Here is a 16,757-nt window from a genome sequence, read left to right on the forward strand (position 1 = left end):
TTTTAAAAATCAATATAAAAATTTTATTAAAATTTTAGAAGTTTTATATAAAACATTCCTTGCCTTTTCAGAGGCAAAACCAAAACATCTTCTGATGCTCGACAGATGGCAGCAGCACACTATCAGATGAGCTTAAGAAAGGGTGCAGGATATCATCTCTTCACACCCTCCCAGGGCAGATACAACTCTCCAGATCAGGGTTATCTCTGCAGGAATGCCATGCCCTTAAGTACAGCATAACCCATCTTCACTCTCAAAAATCCAATCAAATGAAGCAATGCAAAAGCCAGTGAAGCTGCATGTATCGTACACGGCTGCAATGGTTTCACTTTGTGCCCGACACCGGCCTCTGAAGTAACAGGCATCACATTTGTGCTGCAAGAAGTGAAATGTGCTCTTGCTCCACCACAGCTCGGTGGGTCAGCACAAGGGTCATGCCCATCGATATCCAAGCTGCACTGCTGTGGGACTGGACTCAGCTGCACTCCACAAGGGTAGTTTTGAGGCAGAAATGAGCTCAAGCACTTAGGGGTTGAAGAGAACATAGGGCTGACCTGGGAGGACAGGCAATTCACCTTTTCCTGAAGCTTTTAAGTTATAAATGGAGCAAAGAGCAAGACTTGGTGGCAGTGGAAATGCCTGCTCTTCGAGTCTGGCTTTACCCCAGGCATGTCTGGGGAAAGTCACGCTCACTGTGTATGTATGAGGACTCATCTGTCACAGCCACTGGGTTCAAGCTCTAGTCCCTCTGCCCTCCCCCTTTCTCTCCCAGCAGCCAGTCCTGCCCCACTGGTGTGGCACATATCCCACCAGCGCAGCCATAAAAGAGGCATCTCGCTTCATCTCCCATATGCATGGCATCATCTCCCAGCCCAGGACAGAGAGGGGCTGGGGCCATCACTCCCCTCTGACCCTCCCCTTCTGTCCAGGGGTGAGAACACCTCTTCCCTCAGACACATCCCCAGGGAGCCCCCTAGCCCTGCTCTGCCCTCCGTCACGGCACCAGCAGGGAGGCTCCGGCAGCACAATTCTCGCAGCGTGGGCACTGTCCGGCGGCTCCGGCACAAGGGCTCAGAGAAGACCAGGGGAGTTCCCCCCATCTCATCAAAGTGCAAGGGGTTGTTCCGGGTCCCCGCCACCACCAGCTCCAGCAGCTGGACCACACAGTCTGAAAACCAGTTCTTGAGGCGGAAATAGCCCTCCTGAAAAGAGATTCGAAGGCTGACGGGGCCCGTGGGCATCCGCACGCTCAGGCTGAACAAGCAGTTCCCCTGCGAGCTGTCCCGCACCAAGTAGGTGCCTACAGGCTCCCGCTGGAGCTTGGCGTGAGCCTCCCCCACAGACAGGGGGCCCCAGTAGAAGTCACTGGCCTGGAGGATATTGAGGGATCGCTCCAGGACTTCCCACTCGCAGCTGCGAAACATCCGGAAACGATCGGGCAAGCCGGGTGGTGCTGGGCTGGGGAGAACGCTGCGATGCTGCCTTTGCAGACGAGAAACAGTGGTGTGTGTGTTGTGCAGATCATCTGGCCTCCCTCTGATCATCTCTCAAAGAGCCCATGAATCCTGGAAAGATGCTGCCTTTACCATGCTTCCTCCTTTGCATCCAGCCTGCGGGACAGAAGGAGAGTGAGGCAAACCCAATACCTTCTTCAACCTGGGCAAGACACTTCCCAAGGGAGAAAGACCAGCAGAGTACCAAAGAGAGTACCAAAGAGCTACTGCATGTCACCAACCCCAACTGTGGGGACAACCAAGGATATGTCTATGGCAGGGGCTCCAGCTGGGTCCCCACCGGCACAACACGGCACTTTACAGAGCTCTGCATCCATTGGGTTTCTGTGATTCACAGCCAGGGGCTCCTGCACACCCTCCAGCAGGCTAGTTTGAACCCAGCAGATCTCAGCATTTCAAGATTTCCCTCTATTGGATGTTTGGGACTCTTCACAGTGACCTTGAGATTGGAAAGGTGAAATGACACCACAAATCAAAAGGGAAATATTTCCTAAAGCAGGAGAAGCAGGAAAGTATAATTTACTTTGTGAAAGTGAAAGGTAGAAAGGTTTCTCACACTTCTCCAACCATTTCTTCAACAAAAACATTGACAACAGGACTTGGTAAAAGCAGAAGACTACCATGAATGAGTTCACTTAACACTGGTACCAGACATTGCTGATGCCCTTCCAGACTCTTAACTTCTTCATTTCTTCCAGAAGGGCAACACCCTCTGCCTGCAGACAATGCTGCCCTCTCCCAGTCACCATCCTCTAATGTACTGTCATGACCCTGCTCATCTCCTGCACCTTATGTTATCACCAGGCTGTTTTCAGAAATGCAAATTTCTGAACCCAGTGTTGCCATCAGCCATCCAAGTCACTTCAATTATATATATAAAAAAATACGTATTCTAAATGTGTGTGTCTGTATAAGCACAAAAAAAAAAACCACAGCCCTAAGCCAGAGGCTCATTCTGTGTGAGAAGCTGATCTGTAACATACCACTTCCCCAGGCCTGACAAGTCAGTAGCTCGCTGCCAAATGCTGCCCTCGCTCCCTTGACATACTCCATTAACCCAGTCATACTCACTCACAGCACAGCCATGCTTGGAGCAGAACAGAGTGCTGGCACAGCCTGCAGCAGAGGAAGAGACACACTTCATCTCCAGCAGTCTCCCCCCACCACAGACTTGCCAGAGCATCAGGGCTTTTATCAGGCAGACAGCCCCACAGGGAATGCGCAGGGACCTGCGCTGGGCTTGCACTGCAGGGAGAACTTTATGTTAAGCATAGCTCCTTGCAAAGGTCCTCTATCTCACACCCTTTGCCAGCAATTCAAAAGCCTCACATTCCTTTTGGTGCTGGTGCCAGCTGGGTGGCCATGCACACTCTGCACCCTGGGAGAGGACAAACAACTTTCCTTCACACGGGCACAGTAGTTAGGGAGAGCAGGCATGCGCCTGGCAATGCCTTACTGCAGACATATTTTCTAGTCTAACATCTCTCTCAATATACAACAGTAATACCAATCATGTAGCTGCCAGGCACGTTCCATATATGGAGCCATAAGCATCCTTTCCAAGAGCAGCCTGGGAAGCTTATCCAGCTTATAGACCTGTGATTTGCAGTCCACAAGTCGCTAATGTCCCTGGTACAGTTCTGAATGCTGTTGATCCTGCCCTCTAGGTAGTTTCATAGTAGGAGGGAAATTCCATGCTTAGAGAAAGGTGGGAGGGGTAGGAAGGAGTTAATCAAGATGGGTTTTTCTCTTTTCCATTAAAGAAAAAAGAAAAAGAAAAAAAAAAGAAAAGGCAGCACTTGAAAGCTGCTCAGACCATTCAGCAAGTCAGAAGAAATCTTAGGTGAGGGTGATTTAATGAGTAGGATGCAAACAAACACAGTTACCACTACAGCAACAAGGGTCATCTATCACCACCAAAAACTCAGCATAGAAGGCACCACAAGGAGTTGCAGCATCTCTGTCCCTCTCCTCTTTGCTGGGTGAGGAGGCTATAACGCACTCTGACATTAGCTCTTATAGGAAACAAAGGTTATATGCCAGGTGCCTCCAGGGCTGTGGCTACAGCTTCAAAAGGAGTGATAAATAACTTTCCTAAACAGCAACTTCTCTTGGGTCCAAATGGAAACTTTGCCAATTTCACAGGTCAAGGTTGGAAATTTAATTCAAGCATGAAAACAGAAGCAGACAGCTGTCTTTCATTTCCAAGCTGGTTTTAAAAATAACAACAAATATATAATTTCTTTAAGGCTGCAGATACTATTTGACAGAAAAAAAACCCCAAACCGGTTTGTCCCAGTTTTCAACCTTGAGTCACTCACCCAAGTCCTTTAAGAAAAATCCACTGCTACTAGAAATCTGACTGACTAAGAACTGAGACTGTCATTTCAAATTCAAAGTAAATGCAAAAATAGCACCTTGACAATTTGTTCACTTGGTTTGAAATCTACATGTAGGTCAGAACCTCAGATGGGGGGAATTTGTTTAGCTTCAGTGACCCATTTCCAAGAGATAAGTGCCTGGCCTACAGCACAGCATTAGTTACAGTAATATTAGCCCTAGAAGTGCTTCTTAATACCACCTTTAAGGTTCACTTTTAATGGGTCAACAGGTCCTAGGCATACATGGCCTCCCACATCAAGGAGGACATGCAGAACCAGGATTAGGAATAAACCAAGCCAGGGGTGTAATAAAACACACATGCATAATTAGTTCTGCTGACTTGTCACACTACGATTTGCTTTCCCTCTTCTCCCCTCCAAAAAAACCCAAAAAACCCCAACGCCTGAACAAGTTAATACCTCCCTACTGCAAGTCAGAACAATGCTTGCAGCCAAAGCAACATACCCTAAAAAGCTGGGATCCTGCTAATTAAAAGGCTGGATAAGTTTCCTCAGACTTTCTGATTTAGTGCAAGTTCAAGAGCTTTTCAAAGTAAGTGTTCTTGACACAGGGCATTCTGCTTTCCTCCACACTCACAGCCCAGGCAAGGCAGCGTATTTTATATAAGGAGACAATTCCAGTGAACCAGGGGACTGTACACAGCGTGTGGTGTCAGCCAAGCCAACCCTGCACCCTGGGGCTTGACAAATCTGGCATGTTCAACATCAGCCTCAAGTACTCAGCTATGATGCATCCTCGCTCTGTTCTCCCAGGATACTTGAAAAAGCTTACCTCTTTGTCTTTGCCACCCATAGGGATGAGTTTCTGGATGTCAGGACTGGAAGTGGTCCAAATTGAAAAGTTCTGATGCTGCACTTCCCAGTTTTTGCACGACTTTACTTAAGAGAAAATCCATCCTTTGAAAAGAAAGAGACGTCCATCAAGCAGGTGACTAAGCCCATTACTTTGCTGTAATGTGGATCTAAAATACAACAAATCTGGGGACAGGTTATTTGTCTTTATCTCTTTGATCTGTGTTACTGTAGAAACACATATACAGCACTTCAGATAGCAACAGAGACAGCAGATTATTGCTGTTATTACTATTGCTACTTACAAAGCCATGAGCTGATTAGGTCCAGGCAGCTCACAGGTGGCCCAAGGACAAATGTAAAGACCATAAAGCCATCGTCTTCCGGAATCCGGAACCATAAAACCAAATGTTAAGAGAAAATGGCAACAGGAATAAACCTAAGGATTCAGAACAGCAAAGTCCTAACTTGTGCTTAATAGAAAACACAACATTTAGAGTATCTTAAATTTGACACCACGGAGGTATCCATTCACTGCTGAGTTATCCTAATTGTGACCCAAAACATTCTGGCCCACACTCTTCTGCCCTGCTTCCCCAGCTCTCAAGACTTTTCCTTCTCACCTCACAGATGGAAAAGTAAGCCCACTGACCTGGTGGAGCAGCAGACCACCACATGTGGAATCATATGTCTGTCAGTGGATCCATCCAGCAAGCTGAAAAAACAATCCCAGCTTTCTGCATGCCTTTCAGAGGCAGTCCCTGCACAGCTTCACTGGTACCCATGTAACATGACTTCTCTGCATCTTTCCCAGCCCAGTCCATACTGGGCACACAGCCCACAAGCTACACTGACTTGCAGACAGCAAAAAAATCACAGTCAATCCCATGATTACACTTTCCCATTACCACTCCACTTGGCTTTGACATCTCCCAGATATCAACTCTGCAGTTCCCAGAGCAGTTAGATGGAGACTGGGATAATTAGGAAAAGCTCTCCCTAAGGCACCCTGCAAGCCCTCACCACAGCATCCCTACTCCAGGCAGCAGAGCTGGAGCAGACATCTCTTGTTTGCACGTCTGCATCCCACAGAAATGCACTGCCTACTGATTTGTGGCTGGGAAGGATGTTTCAAAGGAAAGCTTGAGCAAAGGGCTGGAAGAAACCTCCCTGGTAAAAGCCAAGCATGCAGCACTGGGGTTTAATGGTAGGACAGCCTGGTTCCCAGGCTGCCACCGCCTGCCACACACTGGCATAGATTTGAATCGCGCCGTCACCGCCACGATGCGTGGTCACACCGAAGACCCTTGCTATGAGCACGCTGCCACAGCCAAGGTGACTTGGGCTGATCCAGAAAGGGATCACAGAGAGGGAAGGGAAAGGAGATGCACAGACAGACGAGCCAAAGAGAACAGAAGGAGCTGTGGTTAGAGGAGGAATGTGGCCCAGCTCAGCCAAGAGGACCAATGTTGACCACAGCCAATTTCTCCAGCACAAAGCACGCCTCGGAAACATTGCAGTTCCCTCTATCTTTTATGCCATGGCAGTTTGATGTGAGGCTGCCATTAGGTCTGATACTTGAGAGAATATGTGGGAAAAAACCCAAACCACACCACACATACATACCCCAGACCAGAACTGCATTTCCCTATACAACCAGCATCCAAGGATGCAATATTTAATAAAGTAAGCTGAGGCAGCACACACACCGTGTGTGTTCCTACTGGAACTGGCAGTTCCTACTTTGCCCTGTAGAGACACAGGGCAGGAAGATCCTGCATGCAGGCTCTGGGAATCAGCAGCTGGACACCTTGCAAGAAGACTTGTCTTATCAAACACCTCCCAACATTTTGGGTCTGGAGAACATACCTCAAAACCCACAAATAACTTTGCATGAATTTGATATTAATGTTTGGTACTTCTTAACATATTTTTCTATGACGCGTGTTTTCTGAATTAATATGGCATTTTGCTGACAGGGGCAAAAAGGTTTTTACTCCAAGAAAATCAACAAGACAGTGTAATGTGTGCCAAATACTCATCAAGGCAGGGAGGTCTGCAAGCACTTCGGTTTTTCCCCCGACACATGTTAAGAAAAACCCAACAAGGTGGCAGTTTAAAGGAAAAACTTTGCTGGGCTAATTAAAGAAGCTAGAAGGAAGACATACATTTTTAGGGTCCCCTCCCCAAACCTTGGAAATACTATGCACTTTCAGAAATACTTTCAAATAAAAGAGCCTAGTGTGAAACTGTAATCCTGCCATTTCAGAATAACAGAAAAGCCTCATCACTTCCCTGAACTCAGCGGCTGCTCTGCAGTAGCCACAAGCAACTACAACTTACTCCATAGCAAGTAAAACTACCAAAACTATCATCTAACTTCTGCCAAAGACATCTTCTACTGGAGACTGAATTATTTCTGCCTTCTTCTGTAACTGGGGAAACAAGAAGGAAAAAAAAAAATAAAATCAGGAGGAGTTACTACTAAGTTCCAAAGCTGCAGCTGAGCCTATCCTGCTATGGCTTAAGCAAAGAGAGTTGTTGCTTGCCTCTGGCCAACAGCATTTTTGGTAAGTGAGGGAAGCCCAGTTGTGTTGCTCCTGACCTTTGCAGTTTCACAGCAAGCAGCCATTCCTGTGAGTGTCAGTGCTGCACAGCTACACAAAACTTCAGCCCTGTGCTTGGCCAGGGAACACAGAGTCTGTGCTGCTGCCTTGCCGATCCTCCACACCACACTCCGGCTCAGGAAGCAGCCCCTCCGGAAAGGTGGCTGGAGCTCTCCCCAGTTTGGGGGCAGATACAAGGAGACAGGCAGAGGGCACAAGGAGGAAGAAGAAAGAAGCCAAGATAACAGCAGTCCCTCATGTCTTCCTACATGAAATGCTCTGTTCCACCTCTCTGCAGAGAGGGGGACCAGTGGGAAGGGGGCAGCAATGCCCAGGGCTGCCTCTAACCCATATTGGCTCCTCAGCATTACCAGCTCCCCTCACCCCCAGACCAGCAGCACAGGTACATTTCCTCTGCCTCTCTCTACTAAACTGACTTTGTTCCACAACTCTGTTAGAGGAAATGAGGAAATCCTGAGACACAAAGGCCATCAGTGGTCCCTGTGAGGACCATGGCTTTTTATCAAAACCATCACATTAAGCAGGAAAAGAATTCAAAGAAGCAGCTAACTCTGAGAAATGAGCAGTGTCTGCAGCTAAAACTGGTTCAGTATCCTTACCAGAACTACGCTGCTAGAGGAGTCCCAGATGATTAACCAACATGAGCACAGGGGAACAAGGGAAACACCCTGCCTTGACTCTTCAGAAGGACCAGCTTCAAACGATGTGAGGGGCCATTACGCAGCACCAGTTACTGTGCCTTCAGAGGAAAGGGCAAGGGTCAGAAAGCACAGACACACCACAACACTAAGTTTTATAGTGGGGGATTTCCAACACACAAAATAAAGAAACTAGTCCTGAGAGTCCAAAGTAAAAAGAATAAAATAATAAAAAAATTTAGTCATGCAAGGTTATTTAGGAAATCTAAAGTGACAGAGCATGCAGACCTCCCACAAATGACAGCACAGAGGACAGGCTTGGGGGACAACACAGGTCACACTGCAGGTAACATCTGTAGGCGCAACAGCTTGCAAGGGCTTCTGTTGTGGATCATAGACATCAAACACACACACTACAAAACCACAGTCCCTACTCAAATCTCTCTGTAACCTCAATAATCCTTCAGAAGATGAAAAAATAATCCTGGAGGAGCCAATACAAAGGAATATAAATTATTGACAGTAGGGAACAAATTTATATGAGGATGCCTGTCATGAAACTGGGACAGTAGGTGGCCAAGATAAACTAAACAAAACCCAGAAAACATATGGCATTTTCAGTTTATCAGAAACAGAAACCCTCTGGGGAATCATTTAGTTGAGCGGGATACCAGCTAGTGGGGACAGGGACACTGCAGAAAAGAGACACAAGCAAGCAGGTACTACTTTTTTCTTACACGGGATGTTGAGGAGATTCCCCAGTATTTAATGCTGATTAACCTGAAAGGAGAAAAGAGGGTGCTTGATCAGAAGAGATGGGGAAAAGTGACATTAAAGCAGAAAGACAGTTGGGTATGGTGGACTGTACCCAAAGATTTTGAATTGGAAATGAGTGGTCAAGATACAAAGAGAGGTGTTCTCTCAATCAAATCAGCTGCACTAGCAATTGCCAGAGGCCTGCAAGCATTGGAAGGAACTTTTTTTGACATATGCTGCCGGGGCAGGAGCAGCACAAGGCTACCTGGTGTGGGGGAGAGCCAACCCCCAGACAGAGTTCCCCACCAGGCAGACGGCACCTGAAGAAGCAACAGATGACAGGACACATTTTGTGCTTCCCAAAGCAAGTCAAAAAGTGAGACACAGTACACAAGCTAAAGAGCCAGCAGCACGCCAGGACCTGTACAGCAGATGGGCAGAAGATGTGGAGCAGTCATGCCACAGGGTGAATGGGACGTAGAAGAGGGGTGGCTGGAAGAAACCAAGGCATTTCAGCCCCTGCACATCTAGTCACCTCTCTGCCACCCTCCCACCCACTGCATCTTCCCCCTTGTTCGACTGAGCCCACTTTGCAGAGCATCCTACCTCACTCCTCAACAGGCCGGTGGGTACAAGCAGCCCAAAGGCTCCCCAATCTCTTATGCAAGCAGCTCCTCCCCCTCACTGTGCAAACTCACATGTTGACCCAGGCATCTTCCTAGAACTGCCTCTCCCTGTCTTCAAGCTCTCACTACTCACAACACCTCAAACCCCCAGGGCCTAACCTTGCCCCCCGAGCAGGCAGCTTACAGCCTCATGTTACTTAAATCTAGGCAGCCAACTCAAAACGTAGCAAGGCCTCTCCATCGCCTTCCCAGGGTAAACAGTGACAAAATCACTCTGCAGGACAGAAAAGTCAGAGGTCATTCAAAATTCATCAGCAGGAAAGCAGCAGGAGGTCAGGCAAGACTCTGTCCTGACACATGCAAATGCACACAGGCCTGTAGGAAAACCAGCTGGGTCTGTATTTTCAAGAGCAATAAATTAAGTGGTGCAGCTGACCAATGAGCCGAGTAACAGTGCTGAGGGTTCATTAAGGAAAGCTCCAGTTCCGAATGCAAAAGCAGTCATTTAAAAACCAAGAAGCAAGTGGGAGTGGGAGGGTGCAAAATGGATGGGTGGGAACATACCACTAATGTCACTATCTGAGAGAATACAGTCTGTTCCAGTCACCTGAAATAAAAACATAATAGAGCTGAGACTAAGAGGATAGGCCTAAAGATGGGTAAGAAGAAGCAACACATCACTGTACAGAGAGAGACTGGAGAAATTTCACGCTCAGTTTAGAGAGCAGGTATATACACAAGAGGATGCCAGAGAAAGATACAGTACAATGAGGACATTCTTTTTGTATTTTTTCAGAAAACCAGATGAGAGGAAGTTCAAAGGTGACCAAGATTGAAAAGTAAGTAATTTTAAAACTCATAAAAGGAAAAACTCCAATCATATAGAGTGGGGGAAAGTGAGAGAACTGATCTGAGGAATCTCATTTCTCTTCTCTCTCAAATGTCTTTGCTTTGTTTCTGTCATGTCATGCTTTAGCAGACCTTAGGCAGAGGAATCCAGCAGCAAAGGGCTGGGGTTTTTATCAACACTTTTTTAAGACACCTCTTAACCATTTAAACCTGACATAACACTAAGAGAAGCCCAGCACAAGGCATAAATGCCCTTTGTGCAAAACTGAAGTAGTAAAAAAGGGTATAAGAAGTCAATATGAGGAATCAGCTATGGACCTGCTGCAGAGTTAAAATAGCTCTGTCCAGGTTTTTCTCATTCTTTAATGACTAAAAAGAACAGCACCTTTTCTTTGGATGTGCTGACTTGAATATCAGTGTGCACTGTACACAAACTGCAGGTTTCAAGTGTTTACTACTAAAGCAGTAAATGTTTCTACAGCTCTGACTTCCCTCCTTCCACACCACAAAATCTCACCAGAAAACAAGGAAGAACTAAAATATGGATAAAGAACAACGCTGCTGGTCTGTCAAAAAGCATAAACAAACCACTCCTGCACAATCAAACCTGTGCTCATCACCACTAGTGTGCCAACTGAGGCAAACTTACACTGAACCCCCTTAGCTTCAGCAAGGCATCTTCAGCAGGATGTGCAGAAGCCTAGCTACAAAGTTCAGACTGCAGATCTCTCGCATTTTCCAACTGCTAAAAGTCATAGAAATTTTCTTAGCTTTAGCCTAAGTTTCCAAATAAACTTTGCTACTGAGGAAGTATGAAAGTATATCCAAACTGTTTCTGAACTGCAGAATCACATACACACAAAAAACTCCCTTGTTGCACAAGTCACAATCCGAAGTCAAATTTTTTCTTCAGCATTTGCAGGGAGTGAGGGAAAGGACAAAAGCCTTCTGCAACAAAGGCAACTGAATGCTGCCAGTTTAACCCAATTTTGTCAGCCACTGCTCCAGTATAAAGCTATAAGCAAAGAAGCCCATCTGCAAACTTAATAGTGGCACGGTTCGATTCTTCCCCTCAGCTTTGCATGTGTTTGCAAACAAGCAGAAGCATACAAAGTGCAGGAGGAGCAGGAAGGGAGAAGGCAGAGAGAATGTGCATTATCAAAATACCTTGAGAGTGGTTCTTGGAAATGTGCAGCCTGCAAGCCTGTATCAGACATTCATTTCCTGTGAAGTGCACACAGGCCTTTTCATTTCTCCACTGAAGAGGATGAAAATAAGGGGCAGCTCTGAAGTCTCCAAAGACAACACAAACCACCATTTTGCCATTCTACTAAAACTGAATTTACATTTTTACACTATTAAATACCTATTGAACAGAAACATTGATTTCCAGAAGTTTAAAAAGTAGGATTTTCTACACCTCTCACTTCTAAATCTTAACTTGAAACCTTGCATTTGGTGAGGGGCAAGGGGGAAGAAGAATTCAAGTCGTCATTTTGATCAGTCATTAACACAAAATTACCAAATCCTGCTACATGAAACAGTACTGCACTTTTTTTTTTTTTTTTTAAAGGTTGAGACTGATTTCAGCAAAATGGTGAGCTAAGAAATACCTTACTGAGGCAGGATGCAGGATATGCACAAAGGCAAACCAGAAGAGGAGGCTGTAATGAAACAGACTGACAGGATAAAAAGGGTTGCTATCATAACTGCCTTCTGCCTCTACTTAATCAAGGATCTAATTAATGTAACATTTAGTTGCATTATTTTAAATAAATATGCCTCCTTATGACATACATGCTTAACACCTTCACTCTCTAAAAAGATATCATCCCTGTATGGCTTACTCAGCTCTTACACCATCCACATTTTAAGTTACAGAGATGCATGTGCCCTCCTCTCCATTCTTAGGAGCTTTTGGCAAGCATCACTAGCTGAGGTCTGCAGTGGCCTGGAATAACAGCTCAGGAACACACCACCTCCCCACAGCTTTTATTAATCTAACCACAGTATCAACCCGACCCAAATGATGTCATATTTAAGTATTGGCACTATCTCTTTACTGCTGACCAAACCAAGGCTGGAGAAACCAGGACAGAAAAGCCTGTAGGTGGCATGGGGACAGATGGGTGGCAAGGAGCTACAGGGAAACACTAGGAGAAAAGAGCAAAACATTTCCAGTGGGGACAGAGTAAAAGAGAAACAAGGGAAAAAATACAGCTCTGAAGGCACATTTTCTCCTTTGTTTCTCAGCAATGCAACCACAGTATTGGTGACAGCAATTAAGAATTTACACCACCCAACCCCAGCTCTATCCTTGCGCAAACCGACCACCAACTTCACAGAAATCCCAGCTGGACTGAGGAGGGTAAGAGGCACTGTTTGCATGTTTGAAGCTGTCATCTGGAAACTGAATTTGGCCCTCTCTGAGCAGGCACAGTGGGACAGAGGCACACACCTGGGAAGATCTGAAGAAACTCAGCCTCTCCCAGTGCTCCTCCATGTCCATTTTTGGGGACCCTAGACAGTTTACCTGTGCCTTCCAACACAATCTTACAGAAAATCCCTGTGTTGCCACTAATAAGTAAGTACATTTAAGTAAGTACTAATAAGCAAGGCAGGTTATTAAAGGACATACAACATAAAGAACGTTAACAAGGAGTACAGAAATAACAAAGGCCCAGATCCCAGTTTAACTCAGGAAAAGATGGGAACCTGTGTGGGAGGTTGGCATCCCAGTAATCCTGCGGGCTTGCGCCCAAGAGCCTTCCCCTCTGGAAGGAACAAGAATCCTTACTTCAACAACTATGTTTTAAATCACATACCCAGCAGAATCACTCATGAACACAGAAACAAAGCTTGGCTTCATCTGCAGCGACTGGCCACATTTAGTCGCCATAACTTGAACAACATTATGTGATAATACAGCCTCAGTCTCACAAACTTCTGTGCATATACGTGATTTTAAAGCACATGACCATTGCCCTGCTGTGACTGAATGGGCCATTTGACATTCACACAGCATCTGAATTGCAGTTGCAATTGTTTGGAGAAAGAAGATATGCTTGTATACCTTCTTAAGGACACAGTAAATAGAGAATGAAACATCAGGAAACTGGTTATTTCTGATTCCACCCCATTTTACAGAGTTGAGTGTGGTCAACATGTGACTGGGTTTTTAATTTAAATTCTCTGAGAGCTGCAAGGACTAGAACTAGTAAATGGCACTGTCTGGACCACATAGTCCTAAATAGCAGCTTGCTAACAATACTCTTTACCCTCAACTTTCCAGAACAATGGTCAAGCCACATCCCCCTTCTTCACCATGCAGGAGAAGAAAAAAGCCAGGGACATTAACTTAACATTCTTGAGTTCCTCTCAGATACCTCTGGGATTCATCCAGATCCTGTTTCCAAGCTTCTACTAAGCAAGAAGTAATAGACATTTAAACTAAAGTTTTAAAAAAGGGAAAAAACGAAACCTAAGAGTAGCATGAGCTGAGGTTTTACATGGTAACCATTCCAAAATTCTCAGTAACAGCGCGTGTATTTGTGGGAAAAAGTGAGTAGCGGATCCTGCGTGAGCACCATGACTCAGATTGCATAAAGGAGGATTTAGCGATAACCTTTGCGATGAGGCTTTTCATGGGCGTGCAGCATTTATCTTCTGAGAAACGACAGGTGCGAGGCTGCGTTCTGACTGTGCCAGGTCTGGAGGATGGCGAGTTTCTCCGCCTTTCAAGGCAACCCCAAACGGGCATGTACACCCCGGGTTCAGTCACCCCACTTTCCTGTAACTCCACTTCTGGCAGGCAGCTCCCTTTTCCAGCTAAGTGTAACACCCTGAGCACCGCTTCTCCAGGGCTTTATGTGAAAGGGAAGACCAAGTTACCCAGACCTGTGTGGCTGCTTCCTTACAGATGCATCTAAGACATTACATAATTTGCAGGTTTCACTTTAAAAGAAGCATCCCCTGCCCTGACGCTGTGAAGAACACCTTGACAGCAGGACAGTCCCCATGGAGCCTCCCAGGCTACTCCCAGCACCTCGCCACCAACCCATTACAGCACATGGCTCCCTTCAAGGCCGGCAGTGAGATGCCAGCACCCCAAATCTCCCCCGACTCCTCGGAAAAGCCCCCCAAGCCCCAACACCCTCCTTCTTCCCACCCAACGACGGTCCCAACCCCTCCAGGAGCCAAATCAGCGGAGACTTGCAAGCCCAGGGGGGATCGGAGCAGACAGGCAGACGGACAGACAGACTCCTCGCAGCCCGCCCCCCAGAAAGGCCGTTTCCAGTTAACGCAGCACAACTTACTCTCGGCACCTCCGGGGCCACGGGCGGGCGGCGCTGCCTCCGGTGCGAGCGAGCGCTCAGTGCCGGAGAGACGGCGGCGCTGCCCGGCCCGGCCCCCGCCGCTCTCCCGCCCCGAAGCCAAACGGAGGCGGCCCCGCTCCCCGCATCCCCCCCCGGCCCCTCCGCTCACCAAGGGGCCGGTGCGCGGCTTACCGGGGGCGGCGCGGCTGCCCCGCCGGGCCCTCCTCGGGCGCCGCGGCGGCGGCTTCGGCTCCGGGGAGCGGAGCGGCACAGAAGGGAGGGGAAGGGTAGGAGGGGAGGAAACCCCCCAAATGTTTCTTTTCCGAGGAAGGAGCCACGGAGGAGGGGAAGGGGAGGGGTTTCTCCCTCCTCCACTACTCCGTCTTTCCACGGCGTGGCTCTTGCAAGGGGAACAAAAAAGTAAAGAAGAAGAAAAAGTTTGGGTTTTTTAAAAAGCAAACTTGGACGGATAGCGGGGAGAGAGAGGAAAAAAGGGGAAAAAAAAAAAAAGATGCTGTGAAAGCCCCTCCGCCGCGGAGTGGCAGAGGGAACTCCACCGGGACGGCACCGCAGCATCCGCCAGCCCCGGGACCCGCCGGAGCCACGTGTCGCCCGGGGAGGGGGCGGCCGGTCCGGGGCTCTGCCCCTCCTCCCAGGCACCCTCAGCTGCTTCGGGGCTGGGGCGTCGGGGTTCGCAAGCGCCGGGGAAGGGGCGATGTCCAGGGCCGAGACGGGGGGGACGTAGGGGGCTCTTTACACCAGCGGAAATCAGAGAGCCTGCCCCGACCTTCCCTGCCAGAATTCTCTCTCGGGCACTGCAGGAGCTCTCAGAAGGACACCGGGCACCCTGGAAGCACAGCGTGTGTGGCAGGGTAATACGCATTTAAGGATCGTACCCCAAAACGCACGCTCTTGCCTTGGTGGAATATTGGAAATACTGGAAATCATGTAAAAAATTACAAATGTAGAGAAACGTTATGATATGAAATATAAATAGCGCACTGCATGGTGCATACTGTAAGCATATTACTGCTCAGAGAGAATAGATGTATTAGAAGAAAAAATAAACTTTGGAATTCAGTACAAACCTCACAGTTTAAAGGCCTAGCCTGTAATGAAGCTGTGATTTGATCATGTTATCAGAGCTCTCACTCATCTATATACTTTCTCTAGATGCTTTGAACATTACCTGGTGTGTGCATACCAGGTGGATTGCCCTGTTGAAAAAGCTCTATACAAACCCCAAACGCAGACATGCTCTGGCTGCTCTGTACCAGTGCAAAGCAGCCGTAATTCCAGCTTGAGCAGCAGACTGAAAGTTTTACAGCTGCTTGGCATTGCTAGGGAGCATAAAGCAGTCAGAAACACACCACTGAATCTGATCCTCAGCCTTGCCAGAAGCTCCACTGAATGTTGAGACATCAGTTCTTGTTTTTTCTTTCAACCAAGCATGAAGATGTTGCTGACCACAGAAGAATTTCTGAACTTTCATAAGAATCTGGGCAAAGCACTTCATTCTTTTTCAGAGAGGCTTCAGTGGGAGGACCTGCCGCTGGAACTCTAAATCACAGCAGGGATGAAGTGCTCATCTGTTCCATTTTTGGTTTTTAAGTAGGCTTGTCACACTTTTCTTTGTACTTTTGGATGGCAGCTTCAAAAATATCCTGTGGTTTGCTTTACAGTCGCCTAGTAGGGAGTCTGTTTCCCTCTGTGGATATTTATAACATTTATTGGGTGACTTCATAGACTCTTCCAGCCACCTTGCCTTAATGTTAAATGGCCTGGTCTAATTCTACCTTTGCTTCTTTTTCATCTTTGCCTGTGAAAAGTTACCATCCAGCCTCACTGCTCCAAGATTGTCTTTGGGTCTTGCTCATATTTCTCTCATCCACTTGAAACTGTGACCTGACAGCAGTTACAGCTGAAGCATATTGCAGCAATCCTCTTCAGCCATAAAAGCCAGTGAGACATGTCACAATGGCACTACTGACCACAGTTTTCCAAAGCTCAGCTTTGACCCACAGGGTCCAAAACGTGTTCAGGATCAAGGTACCTCTGAGGTACCTTCATTATAGGTGGAAAACACAAGGATGCTGAAATAGCTTGTGTCCTGTGACATGAAGGAGGAGAAGGCAACCACATCATGCACAGGCTTAGCTAGTGCTGCATTTCTTTCCTGTGAGCCTGAAACCAAGTCTGGATATGTTTAACATGAAAAACAAATCCTGTCTTTAGGT

The 16,757-nt window shown here is 47.2% G+C and overlaps 1 protein-coding gene across 6 annotated transcripts in view; it reads right to left on the reverse strand.

The window, feature by feature from the left end:
• Positions 1-16,757, reverse strand: part of LOC111934292 (suppressor of cytokine signaling 1-like) — a 25,183-nt gene continuing 8,426 nt past the window's right edge. The window contains exons 1-7 of one of the 6 annotated variants that reach the window (XM_086887550.1): positions 9,336-9,909; positions 8,711-8,753; positions 7,935-8,074; positions 5,361-5,423; positions 5,014-5,147; positions 4,689-4,813; positions 1-1,610 (exon numbers count right to left, since the gene is read on the reverse strand). In XM_086887550.1, the coding sequence (XP_086743676.1) occupies positions 861-1,544 (684 nt within the window). In that variant the 5' untranslated portion in view covers positions 1,545-1,610; positions 4,689-4,813; positions 5,014-5,147; ... (2 more) ...; positions 8,711-8,753; positions 9,336-9,909 and the 3' untranslated portion in view covers positions 1-860. Of the gene's footprint in view, positions 1,611-4,688; positions 4,814-5,013; positions 5,148-5,360; positions 5,424-7,934; positions 8,075-8,710; positions 8,754-9,335; positions 9,910-14,520; positions 14,634-14,712; positions 15,126-16,757 lie in introns of those variants that run through there. The other 5 variants (XM_086887551.1, XM_086887552.1, XM_086887553.1 and 2 more) reach the window with 5 other exon arrangements.

Source organism: Cyanistes caeruleus, chromosome 4, assembly GCF_971803275.1.
Source record: "Cyanistes caeruleus chromosome 4, bCyaCae1.hap1.1, whole genome shotgun sequence".
Lineage (NCBI taxonomy): Eukaryota > Metazoa > Chordata > Aves > Passeriformes > Paridae > Cyanistes > Cyanistes caeruleus.